The 17,917-nt window shown below is 35.1% G+C and overlaps 1 protein-coding gene across 7 annotated transcripts in view; it reads left to right on the top strand.

The window, feature by feature from the left end:
• The first annotated feature begins 5,416 nt into the window (after window positions 1–5,416).
• The window catches only part of RBM39 (RNA binding motif protein 39), a 28,094-nt gene continuing 15,593 nt past the window's right edge, over window positions 5,417–17,917 (top strand). For 2 of the 7 annotated variants that reach the window (XM_010960787.3, XM_010960786.2), the window contains exons 1-7: window positions 5,417–5,724; window positions 6,333–6,396; window positions 8,158–8,207; window positions 12,709–12,903; window positions 15,457–15,522; window positions 15,619–15,672; window positions 17,595–17,712. In XM_010960787.3, coding sequence (XP_010959089.1) covers window positions 6,346–6,396; window positions 8,158–8,207; window positions 12,709–12,903; window positions 15,457–15,522; window positions 15,619–15,672; window positions 17,595–17,712 — 534 coding nt within the window. In that variant the 5' untranslated portion in view covers window positions 5,417–5,724; window positions 6,333–6,345. The other 5 variants (XM_010960789.3, XM_010960788.3, XM_074347219.1 and 2 more) reach the window with 4 other exon arrangements.

The raw sequence follows: 17,917 nt of genomic DNA, 5'->3' as shown, positions 1-17,917 counted from the left end.
TTACCTCATTTTAAAAAAAGATGTGTGAACAACTACTAAACTCTAGTTAAGAATATGCAATACTGAAGAGTTAAGGGATGATGTGTACTGATGCCTGCAACTTTAAAAAACATTAAAAAATTGAGCTGGATAGATGGATGGAAAGAGGAATAGGTAGATAACTAGATATGTGGTAAAACAAATACCAAAAAATGTTAAATTTGATAGGCATATATTCTATTCTCTTAACCTCTCTGTTTGATAATTTTCATACTAAAATGTTAAACAAAACAACTCCTTAACTGTCCTGATGATCTACAGCAATGAGTTTTTTGCAGAAGATTCTGCGATCACTTCCATCATAGTTTGATTCCATCAATTTATTTCATTCAATTCAAGTAAACAAATAAGATTTAGAGGAATAAATGGGATAATGTATATAAAATGGTTTATAAACTGTGAAGTGCTATATAAATAAGCTATTATTAATTTTATGAAGGTCAAGGCATTGAGTGTCTGTAAAAATCTTAATACAAAACAGTCTCAAACATAATTTTTGTTCCTTAAAGTGTTCTCTAAACTGGAAACTCTTGAAGCAAAGAGACTGTGTTAATTTATTTGGTACTCACAAACTGTCCCTGGAGTGCCAAAAATTCAGAAGGTACTAAATAACACTTACTGAGTGGATCAGTAAATGGCACACTTTTAAAAGAAGAGGGGAGGGGCAGAATAGGGGTAGGGTAGTAAGAAGTATAAACTGCTATGTATAAAACAAATAAGCTACAAGGATATATTGCACAGCACAGGGAATATGGCCAATATTTTATAATAACTACAAATGGAATATAATCCATAACAATTTTGAATCAATGTGTTTACACTTAGAAATAATATAATATTGTAAATCAGCTATACTCAGTCAAGACTCTTCAAAAGAGTGTTCTAAATTTTAAGTTACAGTTTATTGCATTTTTTCATTTTTATTTTCAATCTAAAATAGTGTTTTGGGCAATCCTTTTGCTCATGGGATGGACAGATGGGCTATATTATCAACTTATTCATGAATGCCCCTTAATTTTCTTAACTGCTTTAACTATGGAGAGTTTCAAACAGTCTACTTTTTTCAACCAAAGATTAAACTGATAAAAACATCAGTTGTTGCTTCCTTATCTCATTCACACAGGATTTCAAGAAACTATATCTTGAGTTTGAGCAACAAGATTCTTTGACAGTGATCCCAAGAAAAGTTATATCCCTTGATATCAGCCTCAAATAAGTGGCTAATGATGTATGCTGAAACACCTCTTCTTTTAAGTACTAAGCATTCACAAATTTATGCAAATTCATTTTGGAGTTGTCACTGCAACACCCTTGACATTATGACATTATGACCACTAGAAACCAAGTATTTGAAATGAATGCAAAATCCAATCTTTAAGTAGATTGATTAGACAGACAAAAAAGAATCAAGGGGACAAGGGAAGTCAGAGGGTGGGGAGGGTGGAGGATGATAATTTGATCCACTCAAATCAGACAAAAGTCATACAGGTGGCAAAATTAACTCCATCAGAATGAAACGGAATTGAGTTTCTCATTGTTATAGTGATTTAGAAAAAAAAAATCTCACTGTGCTCTCAGTAGCTCAAGAATTGCTAGAATTTGTCAGGTAAACTATCTTTGGTCCAAGTCAGAAACTCTGGCACATCAGGAATCTTAGCTCTCTGAGACAGAATCAGAATTCTCTTGGAATGTTAATCTCAAGCTTTTTGAGACACTTCTGCTATAAGAGTCTTTTTACATAGGGAGGTTAAAATTTAAAGTCTTAAAACTTTCATATTAAGATTAAGAATACTTTGTATAAGCTGTATTTAGATTTTAATGTTCAAGGGAATTTGGCATACTAGAAATTCTAGTAAAAAATGTGATTGAGTAATTGACTTGAAATTTGTGATTTTAATTGAAAGGTGTAAGAGACTACATCAGAATATTTTAAGAAATTTTAAAATTCACTATATTTGTGATTTTAATTTTTTAGATTTAGAAGAATTATATATGTACTTGGGAGTTTTAAATACATCATGTGAAATTGATAAAAGCATACTAAATTTGAGAAAACTTGTCTAACATAAATGGGACTGATTTTTTTTGAAGGGAGTTTATTCTGTTCAAATTGCAGTTTTTTGTTTTTTTTTAATGGAGGTACTGGGGATTGAACACAGGACCTCGTGCCTGTTTAACTTGAATTTAATAAGGTGATTCTAAAATTTTAGTTAGATCTCTAAATAAAACAAATTTTGTAAGTCAGTCTGAAAGTCTTAAGGAAAACTGGATTAAAATGCACTTACTTTATAATTTGAATAGTAATTTTTAAAATGCAAGTATGAATTATCAGAGAAATGCTAATCAAAACTATAATGAAGTGTCACCTCACACCAGTCAGAATGGCTATCATTCAAAAGTCCATGAAAGATAAATGCTGGAGAGGCTGTGGAGAAGAGGGAACCCTCTTACACTGCTGGTGGGAATGTAGTTTGGTGCAGCCATTACAGAAAATAGTATGGAGATTCTTCAAAAAACTAAAAATAAACTTACTATATGATCCAGCAATCCCACTTCTGGGTATATATCCAGAGGGAACTCTAATTTGAAAAGATACATGCACCCCTATGTTCACAGCAGCACTATATACAATAGCCAAGACATGGAAGCAACCTAAATGTCCATCAATGGATGACTGGATAAAGAAGTTGTAGTTTATTTATACAATGGAATACTACTCAGCCATAAAAAATAATAAAATACCATTTGCAGCAATATGGGTGGACCTAGAGATTGTCATTCTAAGCGAAGTAAGCCAGAAAGAGAAAGAAAAATAGCATATGATATCACTCATATGTGAAATCTAAAAGAAAGAAAGAAAGAAAGAGGACACTATGAACTCATCTGCAAAACAGAAACAGGCTGGCAGACATAGTAAACAATCTTATGGTCACCAGGGAAAGGTGGTGGGAAAGGATACCTTTGGGAGTTTGAGATTTACAAATGTTAGCCACCATATATAAAAACAGATTAAAAAAAAGTTTCTGCTGTATAGCACAGGGAACTATGTTCAATATCTTGTAATAACCTTTGATGAAAAAGAATATGAAAACAAATATATGTGTGTATATGTGTGACTAGGACATTGTGTTATACACCAGAAATTGACACATTGTAACTGACTGTACTTCAATTTAAAACAATAATAAAATGCAAGTATGAAAAATATCATTTCCTTTACATAAAAGATATATATGGACATCAAAAAACTCACACTGGCAAATATATTTAATTTTCAACCAAATTCTCTAAGCATAATATCTGTTACCTCTTTTATCCCAAGCTCTCAGTTATACTGTGGACTCCTTTCTGTAAGTTTTAAGGTAGAATATTCTTGGTGGTGGTGATGATATAACTCAATGACCTTTTGCTGCAAATGACTTGAGAACAAAATGATCATAGGGGAATGAGCCCATGAGCCAGACAGACAGAAGTTTTGCAAAGTGAATGAAAAGCATATTACACTTGTAATATTTTCTTTTAAATATAAAAAATAAATCTGTTTTAGAGACTGAGTTTTCCAGCTGGTGTTTCTGGATTGTGTGCTAAATTGTCAGTCACTCTGATAGTCCTTGAACAGAAAACAATTTAAGCGATATTCAATAATGAAATGACTTAGAGCTTAAAATCTTTCTCTTCTTAAATAAGAAGCCTGGAGGTTTAAGGTCAAATTCTGTCCTGTCATGTTCCCAAACAAATTAAGAAGGGGCCACCACCTATGCTTTAATATTTGCACAGTTCACAAGTCACAACACTGGAGTTACAGGGGAAAAGAGAAGGCAATGGTTAGCTTGTCTTTTCCGACATATTGCACTTCAATATAATGTGATGATTTTCAACAATTAAAAAATAAGAAGAGGATTTGAATTTTCAGGAAAAGAAGGGAATAACTATGCAAAATCGATTAACCCTCGAGAAGAAACACGTGCGTGGAAAGTTAACTCGAAATTGAAAGCCTCTTTATACCTACATTGCCTCTAAATAATTTTGTATAGCAATAAAAGATGTTAACTTTTTTGAGGATTAAATATACGCCAGGCATTTTTCATGTATCATCTCATTTAATCCTCACTCTACTCCTATTAGGCCTTCATTCTTTCATTTATTGAGTGTCCACCTGGCTGGGAATCCGGTTAAATGCTAAGAATTAACTAGTGAGCATTATTGGCGTAGGTCAGTATCAAGAAGTGTAGCCTAGTAATTATATTGGCCTTTTTTTCACAGGAAGAAATAAATAGACTGACAGGTTAATTCACTTGTCCAAGGTTACACAGTGTTGGAGCAGTTACACGAACTCATTTCAGATCTTGGCCTTCAATCATTAAGCTGTTAACAGATTTCTGGATTTTCTTCAAGATTTTTTGCTTGTAAGTTATCTAATTTTATCAAACATTTTTATCTTAGAGGGAAAAGCCTTATATTATAATTAATGACCTCTCAGCTCCCTCTCTCTCCCACCCACCTGCGCCCCCCGTTCTTTTTCACTGGTTAGATCAAAGAACAAGTAGTGAACGTATACCCTAACTGCCAGGCATCTAGGAGCCTTAAGGGGCGGAGCCAAGCCCCAGGGGAATGGGGGACATTTCTGAAGAAACAATAGCAACCCTGACACAAGGCCAGGCTGTCAATTTGGGGGGCATAAAACTGATCCACTGCCAAGGGGAGCAGTTTGTTTTTTCACCTTCTCTTTGCCATTCTCCAGTACTTCAAGGGTCTTTTGAAGCTTAACAGTCGACGCAGTGCCCTAGTCCATTGGCTCCAAAAGGCCAGAAAATCTAATTTTTATTTCACACCCTTAGTCCCCAGCCTTGTACGTCTCTTTTCGCCTTCCCTCTTACATGCTTCTCGCTTCGTCTTCACTCCGGACGGATTATGTACATACGACCGTTTTCATTTTATTCTACCGCCGTATGGACTAGGTAGCTTTATGGCGACCTTGAGAGACATCTGGGTGGGAGGCCCGGGGGAGGGGAGAAACCATCAGCTCTGAGGGAGAAACCTTCAGATAGCTCTGAGGAGGCGCCACGAGGCGGTGGCGACCAACAAACTCCACTCAGCGTTGAGTTTTCTAAAAGATTGACAGGAAGTTTACCAACCGCCTTTACGCTAGCAATTTGTGCAGTCTCGCGAGATGTAGACGCCTTCTGGTAAGGGGTAGTCAAAGGCGCCTCTCTGCGTGGGGGATGGGATTATCTGTGGTGCAATCATTGCGCGAGATTGGGCCATGGTCGCTGGGGCAATGCCTAGATCTCGCGATGTTTCGGCCTCTCCGGACTGGAACTAGAGGCAGCTTCTCGCGAGAGCCCGTGCTGAGGGCTCTGTGAGGCCCCGTGTGTTTGTGTGTGTATGTGTGTTGGTGAATGTGAGTACGGGGAAGCAGCGGCCGCCATTTCAGAGAGCTTGCCGACGCTGTCGCAGGGGTGGATCCTGAGCTGCCGAAGCCGCCGTCCTGAACTCCCGCGCGGGCTCCTCTAATCCCATTGTTTCTTTTAGATTCGCTCGGGCCTATCCGCCCTCGGAGCCCGAAATTCGGGCTGGGCGGTACCGCGGCCTGGGCCTAGCGGCTTAACAGTAGCAACAGCGGCGGCGGCAGCAGCCCCCTTCGTTCCGAATACAAGCACCGCAGGGCCCCGAAAGCCCGCACAGGTAAGGAGGTGTCTCAGGCTTGCGTATTGTCAGAGCTTTTGAGAGGTTGGGTTCTTTTCTGGGTTGAGGGGCACTCCTTAGATGGTCTTAAGCGGCGGGGTTGTGGGGCAGGCAGGAGAAATCGGCCCAATTTCGGCGACCGCGCCCTTCTTTTCCGGTTCGGTAAATTTCAGGGTTTTGGGGCGGCAAGGACTCCATAGAGGCCTCGGGCAGATGGCGACCTGTCCCTTCGAGGCCTGGGCCGGCCGCGACCTCCCAACATGGCGCCAGCCGAACGCTGCCATGGCACACAACCCCTCCCTACTGAGGGAGTTTCCCTTTGCCCCTAAAATGGCAGCGCGGGTTTTGCGCGGAAAGAGGCGCTTTTCGCTCGAGGCTCTCGGCTTCTGTTTTTTTTGAGCCACTGCAGGCTTTTGAAAAATCGGATATTTAATCTACTTTAGTGTTTTCCGTCTTGAGGACATTTCAGACTCAATGATCAAGCCTGCTTAAGTGCGTCGTTCCACGTTAGTCATTTTGTGGGGTTAAATTTCGGAGTACGTCGGATAAGAAGGAAAATTTAGCAGAGTTTAAACGTGTTTACTGAGTTATTCTTATTTTTTATCTAGGCGTTTAGAGAAAATGGCAGACGATATTGATATTGAAGCAATGCTTGAAGCTCCTTACAAGAAGGTGAGAAAAAACATGTCAGTGAGGTGTATATATTTCTTAATTTAGCATTATTCACGAAACTACTGCTGAAATGTAAACTAACCTCCCCGGAGCCCTCTTGATTTATCTTATCAGAGATGCATTACATGTAACTTACAAAAGTAAATATATGCTATTGATGTAATAATATTGTGCAGTAGTTTCACTTCAGCGTGATGAATAAATGCCCATCTATCTCTCTTTGTAGACTTGCCTAACGATATCTCACCTCTACTCCCATGAATTCACCTTTGATTCCAGTGTGAACTGTCAATCATAAGGTAGTAATTGAGTGACTTATCGCTGTACCGTGGTCCCCTAGGTAAAATGACTCAACTAAGAATTACCAGCTCCAGTTTGGTATAGCAAAAAGGTGAATGTAGTGGTTTGGGAAAACAGCAGGGGTCCAAGAATAACAAAGCATAACCAGTCTGTGGCAAGCAAATCTCTAAATAAGACAAGTCTTACAAGAAGAAATGGGTGAGATTTAAAATTTATCCTATGTATAAGACTGGTGATAGTAAATATTAAAACAGGCAGGTGATGATCTGCTGCTCAGTTAAAAAGCTATTAAAATTCTTGGATCCCTGAATAGAAAAAAATTTCTTAAAGCAACAGAGGCAGTATCACAACTTAGAGTCACTTGGTGACTATTTTAATGTTCTCCATATTGTTTTACTTTTCATTAGTCCCTGCCATAATATTTCACACTAAAAATGACAAAGGAGTTATTTTGGCTAATAATAGGTTTTGACCCTTTTCAGTATCACAGTAAAAGTGTCTTTTCATTCTTTCACCAGTTGGTGGTGAAAATAGCAGTATGCATGCATTATCTCTGATGTCGCAAACTAGCTTTGTGAGTTAGCACTTTTACTCCTATAACTGATGTGATCAAACTTTTAAAATAAACATTGCGCTAAACCTTTTAAAATAATACATTTGTTTTGGAGTGTATAGCTCGACCATGTGGTACCAATTTGGATGAATTCTTAAAAGCTGTGAATAGTGTATGTAGTTTTGTAATGCTTAGACTCTTGAAGAGCTGCTTTCTATTTTAATGTTAAGATTCTGTGTCTTAGTTTAACATGGATGTAATTCCATGGAAACAGGTATGGAAGTAGGAAATGTTTAGGCTGGACTGGTGGATTATTAATTGACTTTCTTGGGTTCTTGGGAGTCAACATTACTAAAGCAGTGTGAATCCCTGTTTGCTTCAGGGCGAGATGTGTGACAGAGGTGGCATCAAGCTCTTACAGTCCCAACCCTCCAACGGAAATGGGCGAAGATCTCAGGAATGGCATCGGTCACAGGAAATCGATAGTGGCTGGCTGCTAGCATGGCCACTTGGGGCTTAGGCAGAAATAGAGCCATGGTACTGACCAAATGGGCCATAGCACATGGAGTAAAACTCAAAACAGGACTTCATTCATGTTTTATAGAAATTCTATTTAACCACTTCAACACTGTAAATCTGGATAACTTTATATCTAACTATATGAGAAAATAAAGTTTAACATGTTAATATGCATTTTTACTTTTGTACCTTGATGACTTAATTGTAAGCAAGAAAGTGGTTAAACATATACCCATCTAAATTTTTTTATAGCCTTCCATGTTAAACTATAAATAAGTAATTAGTTTTAAAATTGTTTTGTATTTTCTTATTCCTGTTCCCTTTACCCTTTGACAACTTGAAATGTTACCACTTCGTCCTCATGATGTTCTTCTATCAACCCTGCTTAGGATGAGAACAAGTTGAGCAGTGCTAACGGCCATGAAGAACGTAGCAAAAAGTAAGTTTCAAGAAGGGATCTGGGTTGGGGGGAGCTTTATGTGATTGAGATCCTAAGTTGTATTCCTGTGGCTAAAGCATAAACGTAAGGTTCTCTCCTGAAGCTTTTCTTTGCCTTTTTTAGAAAAATGGTTCTTTACCTTTGGGAATGAGATGCTATTTGAGGATGTAAAACTATGGACTCTTTCCCTAGATTTCAGGAAACTTTTGGACACCTTTCCCTCCAAGTCCATCCATGACAACCTGGATAAGAGTTCTTGAATTAGAGCTTGTCTTCTGTCTTAAATTTATTAACTTTGGCTTAATATTTTTTAGTGATGTTATCAGTAAAACTATTATATCCACTGAGGATGGGTTAGGAAGAAGATAATAATCAGGCTATGGAAAAGAATTGTTTGCTCTAAATTGCTGGAGTCAGAGCTGTGAATTATTTGTACTCTTTGCTGCTTTAAAGGCTCGTTTTGTAGTAATGTTATAACATTTAAGTACTTCTTAATGTTCCTCTTACATGGCTCTCATTTTCTCAAGCTTTTTACACTCTGATAGCCTTAATAGTGAGAATAAAGTTTAAAAAAACTATGAATATTTATGCGAGTTACTTGGGTTAAATGAGTAACCCTTAACAGGAACTCAGTGCTAGAGAGTAATATAGAAAACAGTATACAATAAGTCTAAGTAACAGTATAAACATATCCACTTTATAGGATTGGATCCTGTTAATTCTTGGATTCTTCATTCAGCTCTAAAATTCTTAATATCATGGGTCTGTATTACAAGCATTAAGCTGTTTTAATAGCCTTTTTTGTGATGTCATATTCAAACATTTGTCATGTTCATGACCCCATAATACACAATGAAAAATGATGGTAAAATAAGCGACTTGGTTCTTTTGGGCTCTTTTAAGAGCTGAAAATGCTTATTAATATACTACTTCAGTATCCTCACAACAACTATGTTAGGTAGGTTAATACGATTTCTTAAAGTGAGAAATTTATGACAGTGAAGATTGTCAGACCAGATTGTTCAGGTTTACTTTTATAATACCCCTAAAATAATGTAGTAATGAATCAAAATGATACAATTTGTGGGACATGACCTACATTTTTTCTACTTGGGTGTGAGTCTTAAGTTTCACTAATCATAGCACTTCGTGGATATTGGGTTGGGTGTAGTCTTGAATTGTTATGGTTTGAGGCAGTCAACCAATCGTTGCATGGTTTAATGTCCTCTGGTTTTAGACCTTTTAACAAAGTAAGTTTCCTAATTAATGGTTCTGATTTGTAATTCTGTGATTGAAAGAAAACCTAGGAAAGGGTATCCATATAAATTGAAATTACCCAGTCTCTAGGTATCAGACCTAGTAGGTGGATAAAGATCTCACCCTTAGTGCCAAAAGAGTAAGGACACCAACTATTGGGCTCATGCCTTCTTTGTTGTACCATTCTTAGATGTCATTCCTTGCTACTAACACCATCTCCAGTTCATACTTGCTTTCATCCTGCATCTAAGCTCGTTAAGACTATCAAGCTTTTAAAAGGAAAATCAGCATCATACTTTCAATGACTGGTACTTAGTGGCTTTTATATGTCTAATGTAAAGAGTCTTATGGGACTATATAGAAGAATGGGCGATTTTCTTTAATTGGCCTATAGGATTCTTTGTTTAAGAGAAGAACCTTTTCAAAACTTCAACTATCATCTAGTATCTTTTTAAATGTATAAATTATTTGTCGGACTTTTCATTCTCATTTAAAGCTGATTAAATAAATGGCTCCTTTGCTCAGTCAGGAACTATTCACCCATTTTTTTCCTGAAGGGAATTAATCTTTCAAATTAATTTGAAAGTTATCTAGAAGAAAGTTTTTCTACTTAGTGATATATTATAAAACATGCAAAATATTCTGTGCTCTAGTCTTTAGTATAAAGTCTCTTAATCAAAGGAAGGCGCCATGTTGCATTTTTCATCCGAAAACTTCATTGTTTTCTAAAAGCCATTGAGTGTTGGGATGTAGTTTTAAAACAGTACGAAAATGTGTGTTCTGAGAAATTGAGAGTTGACTGACTAGTAAATGTTTTCTTTTAAAAAATAGTAATTCTAAATACATACACTCAGTCATATTCAGGTAATAGTAAAAGAAACTAAGTTTAATAAATAACACAAGTTAGTTTATCTTATTAGCCTTCTTACTGAAGAGCTATACCCCTGAGCTTGGCAAGACCTCAAAGTATACCTTTTTAAGTACCTGAGCTTGCCTTCATGGGAACGTTACATGTTAGTATAAACAGTTTTACAAAGTCTAAACCAGCATCCATTCAGTTAAGCTCTTTAGGAATTACTCAAAAAAGGCTAAAAAAAAAACATTAAATGACACAGTTGAAATATATTGGCTACTGTGGTGTGGATTATCTATAAATTTTGGAATAAATGACTTTTCTATTTTTTTTCTTATTTTCCAGAGTACTTTGCATTTAAAATTTAGATCTTCTTACATGGAAGAGGTCAAATCCAGTTATAGCAAAACACCTTTACAGCAGAGGCCATATAACCAAAAAGTCCAAAGGCCCAGCCCAGTGGACCATTTACTTCAATGATGTTCAGTACAAAATTCCACTGCCACTAAAGACTTTGGAAAGTCCCTTTTAAGTTGTAACAGGATTTGACTATTAGTGTGGATTTTGATAACCTTCTTAGTTAACCTAATAAATGTTCTTTGAATCTTCATTTTGTTATGAGAAGTATACTGCTTTCTTGCACCCTTAAATTTTTGGGCTTTTATGAAGAGGATTATATTTCTGAATGTCTTAGTATGTTGCTGTCTTTTTACCTGTCTGGGGTTGCCTTCAGATGTGGGTGGGGACTCAGTCCTAGGAAGACCTTAAGTTGAAATTATCTCTCCAATTTTCGAGTCCTTTCCTTTGATGGAATAAGTTTTGGGCCTAAAGAGAGGTGAATTGGGAGATTGGCTACCTCTCTGCAATGGGCCATCTGTGAGCAGTGCATAACTTATTTGTCTGTCCTTTTTCTGGGGGATGGAGTTAATTTTTACTTTGTCCCCTGATTGATAATACTTAGGACTTTTGATTATAGCTATCTCACAGAATTCTTTAGTCTAAAAGATAGTGTCAGGGTTTTTTATGCAATATAGTTGGAATGTTACCTGTTGCCCTTCTGGGCATTGCTTTGATGACTTCTATATAAGTAATGAGTGTAGCCTAATTTTCTGTCATGTGCTACCTAGCATATACATTTCTGACAGTCAGGTGGATTATCTTGAAATTTTAGACAAAGTTTCTGCCTCCTTGGAAAGCTCTACATCTCCTTGTGATTGGAGTGTGGGTTTCAAGATTCCAGAAGGTGGGTGTCTTCATTTTCTATTTTCAATGCACTCTAAGATGACCTGCTTACAGGTTCTCTGAGGCAGACTTCAGTTGCTCTTGTGCTAACTTTGTTTTGATAAGGGCTAAACAGTTACTTAAATTTCCAAATGATGTAGAGTTGTCAAAATGTTTAATAATCTTTGCCACTACAAAATGACATTTTAGTGGATAAGTTTATATTGAAATGTCTTTCAATTTATATTGAAATATCTGAAGGCACCTCTAAAATTTGGGTGATGACAGAGGTACAGATTGTAAGATTTAATTATAAAATGAATGGGTGGTACGCTGTGAAGAATACAGAAATGAACAGAAAGATGTGACTGACTGGCTTTTTTACCTTTCAGAGCTTGAGGTTTTTTATAAAGATTTATAAAAGTGTTGATTCTTGTTTTTATTGTACCCTGCAGGCTTGTATAAACTGGCATAAAAATGGCATACTCCGTTTTTCTGGTGAACTCATAACATTAAAAAGAAAGTATTTGAAATGGTCACATTAAAGTCTAGGAGTGTCGGAATGCATTTTACTGTATTTGTTTTATTGTCCTTTTCATTGTAATTTTGCCAATGAAAACCAAAATAGTGATGCTTGTATGGCCCTTTGAAATAAAATACTCATATGTGCAAGTTGGGTCAAAATTGGCTTAAGAGAACTTAGTGTATTTAATGAGAATTTTTATATATTGACCCAGCACTAATATTTTCTAAAAATATTTTATTATAACTTTGATTTTATTACTGTCTCTTCTGGATTGTAGTAATACTTGTTGACCAGTTATATGATGGTCAAACTTTTATTTTAAAAGTTTAGGTTTTGATCTATGCCTACCAATGAGTCCTTTCCTTCTTAAAGCTGTAGCTGACTCTCAAGAAAGGTCGTTGTACATTTTAGTCCTCTCAAATGATTCATTGTCAACTGCTGATTTTCAGAGATAGACGGCAAAGGTGGTGTGTTATTTACCTTACCTAGGAATTATTTTTCCATAAGTATGATTATGTATCATTGTATGATAATAAAAATAGCAAAGTAAATTTATAAAAAAAGATAAACTTTTGACCATAAAAGGAAATATATTTTGGCAGATTTTTAAACCAGCAAGATAATTGTGACATTTTTCTTCTCAGGAGGAAAAAAAGCAAGAGCAGAAGTCGTAGTCATGAACGAAAAAGAAGCAAAAGTAAGGAACGGAAGCGAAGTAGAGACAGAGAAAGGAAAAAGAGCAAAAGCCGAGAAAGGAAGCGAAGTAGAAGCAAAGAAAGGAGACGGAGTCGTTCAAGAAGTCGAGATCGCAGATTCAGAGGCCGCTACAGAAGTCCTTAGTATGTAACTGTAATTATGATGATAACTGGTTTGAGAGATTTCTGTGGGTATCCAGATAGCACTGTAACCTGAGTTGATCTGAATTGTAGGACTTTATTTTTCAATATGATTAGTTTGAAAGTATTAAATAAAGATACTGGCATTGAAAAGTCCAGTAGAAATACAGTGTGCGGACAAATACATAACATTCATTTTACTGGGCATACAGAGCACTTTCTGTTAATTCTATCTAAAAATACTAACTGTATGCCAATCCAAACTAGGCTAAAGCACTAAAGTGCTTTTGAGAAAAGATTTGGTACTGTAATGCCAAATATGTGAAAGCTTAAGGGTGTGTGAACTATTACAGTATTCTTTACTGTGCATAAATTATTTGAAATTTTAAAGCTCAGATGGATACAAATTACAGCTGTGTATAATTAGTCAAATATGTAATCAGTTAACAAATCTTGTCTGTGTGGCTGTTACCAGCTGAAATGACAGACCAGTTGTGAATTTAGTGTATGGTTCTTGATGATTATTTTGGGACTCATCACACATCTTTGTATTTAAGATTTTTTAATAGTAAAAATGCACCAGAAGTGCTTTGATGGTTAAGTCACTATGGAAATTCAGGTGTTATTTAAACAAGTTGGAAATGTTTCATTGCAGTCATTTTTTAAAAGCTAATTTACATTAATGACTTCGGGAAGGCCTACTTAGAACTCTTTAAGCGGGGATTGAATCTAACAGTCCCTAGTACTTTATGATGTTTTTTTCCTGTTAATAAATATGCTGTTGTAAACTGGGATATATTAAAATTAACAGCTTTAACTTTAAAACTTTAATGGTTTAAGATTAAATTCAAAGACAGCAGGAATCTTACCTGAATAAGAGCCTTGGCTCTTTCAGTTGGTTAAGTACTTGATTAAAGTTAAACACTCTAAATAAACTTTAGTTTCCTCTTTTAAAAAGGGGGTAACCATGACAGATAAGCTATTGAGTCTTGAATGAGAAGGGAATGTAAGTTAAAGCACCCACAATACTTACTGCTGTTGATGAAATGTTTTGGTATTATTTAAAGCTGATAAAGTTAGTAACACTTTGAGTCCTGATCTAGCTCTTCAATTAAAAAGGATTCCATTCCTTGTTCTCTAAGGTCCTCCTAGATGGTTATTTCATTATGTTTTTAACAGTTTATAAAGGACCACAATGTTATTGTAATTATGAGTGCTTAATTAGAAAATACTTGCTTTTTGTCTAATTAATCAAAAGTTACTGCATTCTTTTTTACTAGAATGAATTAAATTTGGGGAAAATAATTACTTTAATAAATTCTAAATACTATTACCTCTGATGAGTGACGAATACTTGAAGTCAGCCTGTGGTCCTGGTCTGACTTAAAAATGATTTGGTTCTTATGTTTGATTTCAGGTGATTTTTTAAACTACCCAAGGCGGTAACTGAGACTTTTATAATTAAAGAGGAAAGAAAATAGTTTATCGATTCTTTTTTTATACAGTAAATGTGTATTGTTTATCATTACTACTTACTATTGCATCATCATCATCATATTATTATTATTATCTTTATTATTATTATTACAAAGGACCCATATAATACAATTTTACTTGGAACCACTTGATGTTATAGGTACATGTAGAGTCTGAAAATAAATCCAAATGTTGAGCGAAGACCACCAGATACTTTCATTTTGCTACCCTTCTGGTAAAGGACAGCAGGATGAGCACTGAGGGACATCTGACCTGTCCTTTTAAGTTAGTTTGGCCTTTAAAAATAAAAGACCCATAAATTACTGGGCCTTTTCAGAATTTTTTTAGACTATAGAATAAAGCTTTTTTTTAAAGTTACTTTTGTGATCTTTTTTGAAAACATTCCTTTAATATGTCAAATCCTCAAAAAAGAACTTTACTGAAGAATTGATGAACTTCCTTCACATCTTTACTATGGACTGTTTTGTCACAAGAACTGAAATGTATGACATGCTGAATATGCTAATACAGTCTCTTAAGATTTAATGTTAATGGAAAAGTTTGAGTTCCTTTATGTAAAAATTTAGTCCCTTAGTTTTTAAAAGAAGTTCCTCAAGAAAACATGAATATTATATATGTGCATATTTGTAAACACGTATATTCCTGAGGAAGAATCTGCAAAGATACACACAGTATTGTTATAGTTACTCCTGGTGTGAGGGAAGTTCAGGATAATTTTCACTTTGTATGTGTGTGGTTCCCCCCCCCCCAAACCTCAGGAATATATTCATAAATATGTATTCTAAACTAGAATGAAAATTGAACATTTTCAGAATATTGAAAATTTTGAGGCTGTAACCTTTGGTCTTGGCAACTCTCAGTGGTCCAGGATGGATAACTATAAGAGCAGTTTGCCTGGGATACAGTTAAGACAAGAAAAAGTCTGTTTATTTCCTCTTCATAATTGAGGTGGAAAACAAGCAGCCTAAAAACAATGTTAAACTTGCTGGAGAGCGCATGAACGCGATCTTAGCAAGACCCTAACCCTGTAACTAGTGTAATTTTGTGTTTCCTTTTTAGCTCCGGACCAAAATTTAACAGTGCCATCCGAGGAAAGATTGGGTTGCCTCATAGCATCAAATTAAGGTTTTTAAACATACTTCTGAATTGTTTAAATTGTTTTTCAAGGAACTAATGTGGTGTACTTTTTTGGGTAACTTTTGAAACTTTTTAACTTTGCAGCAGACGACGTTCCCGAAGCAAAAGTCCATTCAGAAAAGACAAGAGCCCTGTGAGGTATTTGTTGTCTATTTCTTTTCTTTGGAGTTTTTAGCTTTTATAAAGTTTTTACAATTTATGCTACTGCTAAAATTAATGACATTTATTAATTTGTATCACATAAAATCTTGAATTTTGCAGTTAGAGTGCTGTTAATGTGAATTTCTTAAGTTTTCAATAAATTGCATATAAGAAAGTAGTGCAATAATTACCTAATTTTAACATGTAGATACTACATATGCGTTTATTTATATTTTATACTAACTAAATTTTTTAATGACAGCTATAGAAAACTTGAGAGACTTTACTCACTTAACTTTGGAATCAATAAACTTTGCATTATTGAAATAACTTCTTGTGGGAAACTAGTTGAAATAATCATGAGTTTTATTATTTTGTTCCCTTATTTGAGAAAAGTATTTAATTTCCAAAGTCTTAACTGAATTGACTTGTTCATAAGTTGTACTATTACTTTTTTTTTTTTTTTTGTACTCCTATAAGTCTTCTTGAGGTTTGTTCTGTGATGTATAGTTAGGTTATAGGGAAAAGTTTGATACTTTGGGGTCTTGCTTTGGAGACTTTTTTTTTTTTTTAACATTTTTTATTGATTTATAATCATTTTACAATGTTGTATCGAATACTATTACATTCTTGAATGTTTTTGTGAGGTATTTTCCTCTTAAACATAAGACTTATTTGTCCATTCTACCATTTTGGTTCAAGAAACATTTTGTTACGTAGTAGCATTGTTCTTTACTACTTTCTTAAAGGGTTCCCTTAAAAGGAACCTTTTATCTTACTATTTGATATGTTGTAATTCTAAGATTTGATGAAAGCCTTAATTTTAAAAGCTCTCTTTGTAACAGATACTGAGGTTTTTACTCTTCTAATGTTTAGTTTTCTCTCATAAGAAAATCCTCTTAGTTCTCAGTCTCTGGATCTAGTCTAGCTTTGTACCTCTGTTTTACAGTAATAGGTTTAAAATTACCTGCTGATTTCTCAAGGGGATGTACCTGAGTTTGTAGGCAGAGTATTTCAGAGGTGATTTTGAGACTGTCCAGAACATGGTTAAGAAAGAAGCATGTTTATGCCTACATTTTTAAGGATTCACTTAGAACATTAACCTTAGTGATAATATAACAGATAATGGTGTTTTAGACACTTACTTTTCTTTGAAATCCATGGAATTAAATTTAATCTATTCTGTTCTTTTATTTTTCTCACTTATTTGGGCATTTAGCTTCCTCTAAATTCAGAAGTATACTACATCTGTTGGTAAAAATGAGTAAATTGAATCCCACTATTAGTATTTGTCTAGATAATCTGTTTTTCATTTTCGATTTGCTGATTGTTACTCTTGTGTTCTATAACCATCAAGAAACATTTTTTCAGACACTGAACTTTTAGAATCTTAGACTGATCTGATTCTAATGAACAACTCCCTCATTATTCCTTGTATCTATCTCAGTTTGTGAAATGAAGTTCTAAAGAGCCCAGTAGTTTTTGTCATTTGGGTTTTACTTTCCAGTTTATCATTTGTGATTATAAAACAATTTCACTTTATGATTTCCTTGTAGGGAGTCATCCTTTCCACTAATTTTGGACCAGTCCGACATTTGTGGCTAGTCAGGGGTTATTACTTCTGACTGTCATTAAATTCTCAGGCTTTTGATTGGCCATTACCTTGGAGAAAGTACCATGTAAGATTGAGAGACCAATGGACTTTGGTCCTGATAATGTAGATAATATCAGAAGTAACTGTCATCCTGTTGAAGGAATTGGGTCATGTTGAATTACTTTATGGACATTTTGTAGTGAAAAATGGGCTTGGGAATAATGACAAACTAACATCTGTTAAGTTTATTCTGTTTACTGAAAATGTATGTTAAACGTTAACTTTAAAATAATAAAGTTAATTCTATGTTCTTCACTCCTGTTAGGGAACCGATTGATAACCTAACTCCTGAGGAAAGAGATGCAAGGACTGTTTTCTGCATGCAGCTGGCAGCAAGAATTCGCCCAAGGGATTTGGAAGAGTTTTTCTCTACAGTAGGAAAGGTAATCTTAGCCTATTTAGGGAGAAACATATAAATATATAATAGTCCATATACTTAGAAATGTATATAATTTATAATTATATATTTCTTATAAATATGTAAGAAACAAATTTGACGTAAGTTAGAAATTGCAAACATTTTAATAATTCTCAGTGTGACAATTTTCAGTATAACCATCAAAATGAGAAAACATCTAAATAACAAAT

Source organism: Camelus bactrianus, chromosome 19 (genome assembly GCF_048773025.1).
Source record: "Camelus bactrianus isolate YW-2024 breed Bactrian camel chromosome 19, ASM4877302v1, whole genome shotgun sequence".
NCBI classification, from domain to species: domain Eukaryota; kingdom Metazoa; phylum Chordata; class Mammalia; order Artiodactyla; family Camelidae; genus Camelus; species Camelus bactrianus.
Note: the sequence above shows the minus strand (reverse complement) of the source record. Positions and strands in the feature narration are given on the sequence as shown.